Source organism: Pleuronectes platessa, chromosome 10, assembly GCF_947347685.1.
Source record: "Pleuronectes platessa chromosome 10, fPlePla1.1, whole genome shotgun sequence".
Lineage (NCBI taxonomy): Eukaryota > Metazoa > Chordata > Actinopteri > Pleuronectiformes > Pleuronectidae > Pleuronectes > Pleuronectes platessa.
Genome location: NC_070635.1, coordinates 12,399,964 through 12,408,729, shown reverse-complemented (window position 1 = coordinate 12,408,729; position 8,766 = coordinate 12,399,964). Strand labels below are relative to the sequence as shown.

Sequence of the window (8,766 nt, the reverse complement as noted above, 5' to 3'; positions counted from 1 at the left end):
TCCGCAGCAGTCTGGAATGTGTTTCTTTTGACTGGGCGACTTGTGTTATTTAGAGTGGGCTCCAAGTCTTAGGGGCAGCATCGTGTTTTTATTTATCCAGACAGATACTTGAGTTAATAGAAAACGTTGGCAGAAACCCACAGCGGAGGAGGAGGGATGTGACTTTACTGCGCCGCGCTTCACTGCTCCTCCAAACGCGAGTGGCAACTCTAGGCACATTTGAACACATCTGTATAATATTCAAATAACTACGAAGGAGGAATATTTCAACATTAGCATTCAAGCACTTATCCCCTTTTTGCCGGACCACATGCTGTGACCATGAGGCCGGCTTCAGCGCTGCCATCGACTGCGGCTGGGAGGAGGTCTAATCTCTTCACCAGGACCGTAAGATGTTTTTCAGTGAGACTCACAATCCTTATCCCCTCTCATCTTGTTAGCTCGTGCTAGCTCAGGTGAACAAGCAGATAAAAGACGAGTGGAGTGAGGCTTATTGAGAGGGAAGAACAGACTCTGCACCGTTCATTATTTTCACCTCCTGGTCTAAATCTGGGCTCAGCCGCCGGTTAATTAGGTGCATGTTGACGAAAGCAGTTGAATTCATTTCGGAGGATGTAACGTTAGTGTGTAGGGCTGTTGCTCTGTGTTACATAATCTGTCTCATTTAGATCAATGAGGGCAGACTGTCCCGCAGCATCTCAAATTACCATGAAACACCGCTTTCAAAACACTTTCAACAAAAACTTTATAACATTAATGATGGGAGTTTTTTTTTTATAGGCCCGCAAATAATTAATTAACAGAAAATGTATTTGAGTGGAACATTTTTTGAATATTTGATGGTCACAGCTTCACAAATATAAGGATTTTTCTGCTTTTTCTCATTTTACATTAACTTGAATATGTTTGGGTCATTTTCACCTTTGAGCCAGTGGGAAAAGTTACACTATTTTAAAAGCCAAATAATGACCCTGAATAATTAAGAAAATTATCTATAATTTGATGAATCAGGTCAAATTAGTTGTAGATCAAACTTGGTCCAGGAGTGAAAGTAGACTGCGGTGGATTCAAGTCAACAGAGAATAAGTGTATGAAATAAAATGCAGAGTTTCACGTCACCTCTTAGTCAACTCACGATATATAGAAATAGAAATAAAAACAAGTAACACGTTATGATGAAGGCCCTGCTGATATTTCACAAATCCAAAAGCTTATTAAACTTGGTATGAATTAACACATACTCTTTATCCCTAATTAGTCACTTAGCTCTTCATTAAATCTATCCATGATGGGCCATGTGTCCTGATCTTGACAAAAATGCTGTCACGGACCAAAATGTCCTAAAATTTCATCCTAATCCAAACCAGCAAAAAACTGTTGATCAACAAGAACTCATCGACCAGAGGTTAATAAAGCTTTTTAGAAGTTGCAGAACTATTATTTTGAACTAGATAAACTATCTAGATGTACAATCTACAGCTCAATTAATCTAGAGCCCTGATACTACGTCCTCTTACCTTGAGTGGGAGCGAGCGCCGTGATGGCGAGAACACAAAATATTAGATTTCTCATTCTGAACATGACGCTTCCTCCATTGAATGCACCACAAGGACTGTGGAGGAGACCGGACGCACGGACTGAAATTGGATTAGTCAGGAATACACCTGCTATTTGTTCTGCGCTGGTCACACTACTGAGAGGCGGCTAATGATCAAAGTGAAGAACTGCAAAGTAGCAGGGAAACAGCAGTAATTTGCAGGAGAAAGGAGAAGTGTGGTAACGACGCCGGAAGGATTTTATGTCTCTTTAAATGTCAGGGAAAGACATTTGGTTTTTAAGCTGTTTTAAAAGAAGGTTCCCTCTGATTCTAAAAAAAAAAATACACTGAATGTCTGATGTGGACAACGATGGTGTTGGAAAACATATCTCCATCTATCCACCTGGTCGTGTAGACGTCTTAACCCAATCCCTGTTTCTGCTGTTACAGGTGTAAATGAAAGCTGTTTTTTCAGAGCAGCGTCTTCAGGCTGGTTGATCCTCAGCCTCTCATCTTTCTATACAAAGAAAAATGTTGATGATGGCTCCTCTGCCTCTTAAGGAACCGAGAAATTGCATGTTTTCTGAGTCAGCGCGGGGTTAAGCAGCTTACAGCCTACTGTCCGTCTGCTCAGATATGTATCAATGCACACACACACTCACACACACTCACACACACACACGCGCACACACACAGCGTGATCTCACAGGAGGGGATTCGATTCGAGTCATATTCTCAATGCAGCATAAAACGTGTGTTGCTGAATTATATAACGCTGCTGAGCTGGAGAGGAACCTTACAGATTTTCCTGAACACTCTGTTGCTGCAGTGATGTGTGCAGGTGTGTGATGATACTGAAATTCATGGTGTGAGATTTCACATCTAAGTGTAATGTGACCATCAGTATAAATGATGGTAACTGCAGCAGCTAGAAACAGTTAACCACCTCTGTTAACTTCTAATAACTTTGATATAAATCAACATGAGTCATATTAATTATAGTCAGCAAAGCTGATCTCTTTTTGTACTATGCACTTTATCTAGTGGGTCGCTGCAGATAATTATTTTAGGTTTAATTTATTTAAGCATTGGTTTTATTCATTTTAACTTTGACTTCAAATAGATTTTAGGATTTTTTCTATTCTTTTTAAGGGCTCTGATTTTATTGATGTTTTTCACAGTCTACAATGTATTTTTAGTGAGTGTGGATTTTCTTCTTCTCTGTGTCTGGGTCAGCTCACCAAGAAAAGTTCCATTCAATAATATGGCAACATAGGACTTTTATTTGGATCTACACAAATTGCACACACTCAGAAATATCAGTCCCCTCAACATAACATCATCACGCGTTCCTGGATCCGCCCCTGATCCGCATCCCCAGTTTCCCCAGACTCTGCCCTCCTCCAGGTTTCATGGTAATCCGTCGGGTAATTGCATTATCTCGCTAACAAACAAACACCAGCCAACAAACCAACAGACGGGTGGAAACAGAACCTCGGCAGTGGTAACAATCAGAATGCTGGGGCGCCATTTCTTTTCTGACAGCCTTCAGAGTGGAGAATGAAGTTGTTAAACTTGCTGCATTACACAAAGAGCTGTATTTCCTTCGATCCTCACAGATATGAATGGGGTGAATAAAATAATCCAATGTGGTGAAAGCCATCATTCACCACAGTGGTCACAGCTTCTTCCACCATGGAGCTCTATCATATCAGCCGTCAACACAAACTGCAGCCACCACCATGAGAGTGTGTAGCTGAGATAAAACTGTTTCAAAACAAACTGGACATTAGAACCTTCATGAATGTCGGGTTTATTGCAGAACTCTGAGTGAGTGAAGACAAAAACAAATGACAGTAATCCAGGACATTATTTGCAGGTTAATCGTTAAAGAAAACATCAGCTTCAGCTCAACAAACCATTATCTTTCTGTCATCAGTGGTGGATCCCGGGGTGGGACCAGGGGGGCACTGGCCCAAGCTCAAATCGGATTAGCCCCTGTAGTACCCCTGTCCTGACAGTAGTCTTTTCCTTTTTATAACCTAACAATACAAACAATAAACATGACAATGTGATTTAAAGAAAACAACCTATTTCTAAGATTTTTTGAAGAACATAATGTGCTGGAATGAGGAGCAATTTTTTCAATATATTCAGAGATGTGTGGCTTTGAATCAAAAACATAAACAAGGAATGACTTCAGTAGGCACCTTTCTGAATCAGGACTTGTGCGTTGACTTTGGACCTATAATTGCCCCCTCTGGGTAAATTGTGGCCCCTTTATGGCCCCTTAAGTCGAAGGAATCCTCGATCCACCACTGCTTCCCATGATGCCACACTGAGGGCTGTGGTGTGTGTGTGTGAGCGAGGCTGAGGAGGGAGCTGCTCCTCCGAGCGATGAGAGCGGAGGACTCTGCTCGCGGCTCGTTGCAGGATTTACACACGTCTCTCCGAATCATCCCGGCCACTGAAAAATACATGTTCACTGCACCTACACAAAGCCCTCCACCGACTGATTGTGTGTGTGAATGTGTGTTTGTGTGTGAGGGGTGATGTTTTTAGTGAGAAAAATGTGTGGCTGCAAATGACTGTACACTTCAGTCTCGCTCGTCATCTGGATGGCCGGATCCCAGCATGGGCCCGAACAACAAGGAAATACTCTGCAGTCCTGAAGCACCTATAAAAACCTTCACACCGATCCCCGGTGTAATTAGAGGCTGCAGGAGAAAATGCTGGTGATAATTAAAATCCTGAAACCTTTAAACCCTGCGTACCCCTCCGACTGAACACACTCATTTGGCCTAACTTTCCCTGATAACATTTTTCACTCTGCATTGTTTTTGTGCCCTATTTCTTTATTTTTGCAGGGGGGGGGGTTGCAGCAGGAGGATTGAGGAGGATTTGAATAACGCGTAGGAAAGCGGTGGTGATGAAGAGAGAGGAGATGAAAGGTCGTGATGGTGGGAGAGAGGACAGCTTCTCTCCGTTGCGCTGCGTCAGGAATAACTCGTCCCAGCCTCACCAGATTTTTGCTCTTTTCTTTTTCTCTCTCTCCAAACTCTTGAAGATTTCGACTCGCCACGCTCGACAGAACTGAGCAGCTGAGCGGTGGGAATCACAAACACGTTTTGAATTACTGTAAAACCCAAAACTAGAAGTGGAGTCCAAACTTGCACAACGCATCAGCTGGTATTTATAGCGGGGCTGTAGGTGGGGAGTGAGAGGAGTGTGGCCTCTGTGTGTGTGTGTGTGTGTGTGTGTGTGTGTGTGTGTGTGTGTGTGTGTGTTTCTCTTGTTTATACCGAGACGCAATTTTCTCAGATAAAGAGCAGATTACAGTGTGTGTGAGATCAGATAAAGACTCATTTGAGCCCTAATCTAGCTCATCCTCTTCAGTGAACCTCTTAAGCAGAGAAATGTAGATGCTTTTGTGTGAGTGAGTGAGTGAGTGAGTGAGTGAGTGAGTGAGTGAGTGAGTGAGTGAGTGAGTGAGTGAGTGAGTGTGTGTGTGTGTGAGAGAGGGAAAGAGGGAAAGCCTAAAGTTGAGTGTGGCACCCAAATAACTTTTCAGCAAACCTCCTTGCGTCCAAATATGGTCAGGAAAGCAGTGGCTTTAAGGATTCTTGGGCACGGGAGCGATCAAAGTCGTACAAGATGCTGAGTTGACATCAAACAGCATAGCTCCAATCTTTTAAATGCGAGTGAGTCAGGGAACAATGTGGGGTAAAAAAAAAATAAACCTTCCGAGACAGTGACTCAGAGCCTCAGAGCCCCTCCGAGGGACTAAAACGTACAAGCTCACGCTTCGTGAGTTCGTTGAGGAATGCATAGTCTGTGTCTGCACATGAAAACTTCAGAATGCGCCTCGTCATGCATGTTTCATGAGACAGCAGAAGCTGAACCTGGGGGGGGGGGGGTTCAGTGTTGATGCGGCAGAGGAGAGTCTGTCCGTATGTTGAAGTGGATCTCACTGGAGTTGCAGGAGTCCGAGCAGACGGCGGAGTGGGAGATGGACAGGCAGGGGGAAGGTGGGTGAGGAGTCGGTTCCTGATGGTGCAAGACTCGGGCCAGTAGGGTTGACCCTCCCTCCTCCTTCTCCTCCTCCTCTATGTCCACCTTCTCCTTGCCTCCACCTCCTGCATTCAGAGATGTTGTGCTGCTGCTGATGGTGTGTCTGTTGGTGCGAGGCAGAGCAGGAGGAAGAGGAGGCCCCCAGCTCTGGTTTGAGAGTGGGAGTGTGTGGGCTGGAGCAGCCCAGGATCCCTGCTCTGTGTCTTTACACTCCCACTGCTCCTGGCAGCCGAAGCTGGGCTGCTCCTGCGAGTCCTCCCAGCTGTTCCTCCCCTTCAGGTCCTCCAGGTCGTCAGACGTCTCGTATTTGAGGACTTCCTGGTCCCGGTTCTCGTACAGCAGCGTGGCAGCACAGATGAAGATGAACAGGCCCACCCCCATGACCACGGGCCCCGTCAGCTTCATCCTCTCGGCGTGGGTGCTGCCACGGCCTCCCACGGGCTTCGGCTCGGCGGACACATAGCCCGCCACTGCCACGCTCATGCCCACCACGACCACCACTACGCCCAGGAGAAGCCACACGCCGGGGGCAGAGCGCAGGGGCAGCTTGGTCTGGAAGGCCTTGCCTATCCTCAGGTGCCTGTGGCATGCTGGGAGACAGGCAGGTGAGGAGTGGGAGGAGGCGGTGCTGCAGACTGGACTGGCTGCAGTCATCTTCTGGCTTCACACTGAAGAGGAGAGGAAGAAGAGCACAGGGGGTGTTACAGAGGAGATAGTTCACTCTGCTTTGCACACAACAGGAAATAGCTGCTTTAATACGACATGTGGCCGAGTTAATGAGATGCCAGCCCCCCCTCGGCCCCTGCAGCCCCCCTCCTCAACCATCTCCTCCTCTGAACTGCTCCTGAACCTCTCATGCCTCCATCAGGGGAATCGAACACGACGGGACCCTGTCACTTCACTCCACTGTCTCACTGCAGTCATTTAAAGGGGAGAGAATAAAAGGAGTCACGTTGGTACAATAACTGCCCCAACTCCACTCACTGTTCGATTCCCTCCTCCGACACACCGGCTGATCCAACAGCCACATTTCACATGCGCTTTTACGCATGAATCTTTAATGCGGCTCCTCTTTAAATTCATGGCTTGATTCACTGCAGATCAGTGTCGTGTTATGTGAACGCGGCCAGTGAGCGATCGCCTCGGGTACTTGCCTTGTTGTGGACGTGAATCCGGAGCAGAAACTGGATCCTCGGCATCATCGAGATACATCAGGCAGAGTTGCGTTTTTCCTCCCACTCCGCCGTGTGCGTCTTTTTCCTCTTCTCCTTCTTCTTCTTCTTCTTCTTCTTTTCCAGCACTTTGATTCTTACATCCACACTTCTTCCCTCACCTCGTTCCTCCGCGGATGAAGACGCTTCTCTTCTTCTTCCTCGTCTTTTCAGTGCGGCTGCTGCTGCTGAAGTGACGCTTTTATAGTAAATAACAGTCTCAGTAAAAAAAAGTGGTGCAAAGCTGCTCTGCCTCTGTTTCCTCACTGCCTGAGCGCCTGTGCAGCCCCGTGTGTGTGTGTGAGTGTGTGTCTGTGTGTGTGTGTGTGTGCGTGTGTGTGTGTGTGTGTCTGTGTGTGTGTGCGTGCGTGTGGTGGAGGAGGGGTCGTGGGAATCTGTGGCTGCTCCAGGCCAGTCCCACGGTGAGCTCTGTTATTCTGAGTGATCATCAACCATCGAGTGTTCTTCAGAGGAGTGCATCCAGAGGAGCCTGTAGGAAACGCTCAAGTCAAATAGCAGTGAGTCATACTGCTGACTTAAAGGACCCCACTTGTAGGAGCCCTGTAGAATGCAGGACACCAAATGGGTCCCTAGGTGTCCTTGTTGAGTGGTGGGTCATTTGTCTTACCAGGCAGGAGCAGGAGTTTTGGACATGGTGGTGTATTGTTGAAATGTTTGGCTGTGTAGAAATACATGTTCACCCACACGCTGGTTGTGGTGGCATGGCTTTTAATGCTGCAGCCTGTTGCCTATGAACCAGGTGTAGTGAACAGGAAGTTGCATTCTGTTGGGCACGGGCCACATGTGGCCCACACAGCACACTGGCTTGTGGGTGGGTTTTCACCATTATTTTCCATTTGGGTCATGGGTGTAACAGCGACCCAGTTTTCAGTGGCATGTTTTTTACAGTAAGCAGGGGTCACAACCTCAGAGCTTTTCAGTTTAAAGGTTACTCTAAAGCTCTATGCTCAGGTGTCCTGATGTTTCTCTTATCTGATCCAAACTTAACTTCATGTTACAGTATTTCTGAAATGAAAAATTCAATGTTTAATTTCAAAGGTTTGAGAAATTGAAAGTGAAAATACATTTTTTTTTGCTGAATCGTGTTTAAGATTTGTGACTTAAATCATAATGTCTCTATAATCTCGAGCCGTGGATTTGATAGTGAAGTAAATAAATGTCTATGAGCACACAGGTGAAGAAACTGCCCTCCATCATTCATTCGATTTCTGTAATGAAAATGTTATCTTGGTCTTTAGTCGTGAAGTGAAATCCAAGAGCAGACTGATTTGAAACATCTACAGTGAATTACATCATGATCAGTCTGGTGTGAGCTTCAGGTCACTGTGATTGATTCCCCATCACATCCAGAGATTCTGAACCTAATGTGAATGAAATGAACTGGTGGCAATGGAACCACATTTCGATAAATACAGCAAATTTGGTTTTCATTATGATTATTAACTCCACCAAGGAGGTCATGATTTCTCCACTGTTTGTTTTTATCTGGCACAAAAACTACAGAACAGATTTCCACAAAACTTAGAGGGATGGGACGTGGGACTAAAGGGACCATAGCTTTTATCAGTTTCATTAACATTGTTGGATGAGGGATTTTCCAGAGAATAATTCATGGTTCTTAATGAAAAGAAAACCAGGCACATTAAAGGAGGTGATATCTATGAGGATGTTTAAATTAATGCAGCTTGATTGGTTTTAATGGGACTGTTGGGCCTCTGCAGACGTATGTGCCTCCATTTTAGTTATTTAGGTAATTTAAATGTCTAAAAGCAACAATATCACAGTGTACAAATACAGTACAGGTAAAAATCTGTCCTAAAAAAGCAGACAGTGAAATCATGAAAGATTCCAAGCTTGTACATCAGATCAATCTTCAAAGACTGGACGCTCTGGAAAAGGCGACTAAGTTCCCCTTAAGTTGAGTTT

At 45.4% G+C, this 8,766-nt stretch overlaps 1 protein-coding gene across 1 annotated transcript; it reads right to left on the bottom strand.

Annotated features, from left to right (window-relative positions):
* Window positions 1-3,334: 3,334 nt before the first annotated feature.
* On the bottom strand, window positions 3,335-7,112 carry LOC128450087 (uncharacterized). The gene is made up of 2 exons (XM_053433534.1): window positions 6,763-7,112; window positions 3,335-6,276 (listed from the first exon to the last, which is right to left on the bottom strand). Exon 2 carries the CDS (start codon window positions 6,260-6,262, stop codon window positions 5,456-5,458), a length of 807 nt encoding a protein of 268 aa, XP_053289509.1. The 5' UTR covers window positions 6,263-6,276; window positions 6,763-7,112; the 3' UTR covers window positions 3,335-5,455.
* Between the last annotated feature and the right edge of the window lie 1,654 nt (window positions 7,113-8,766).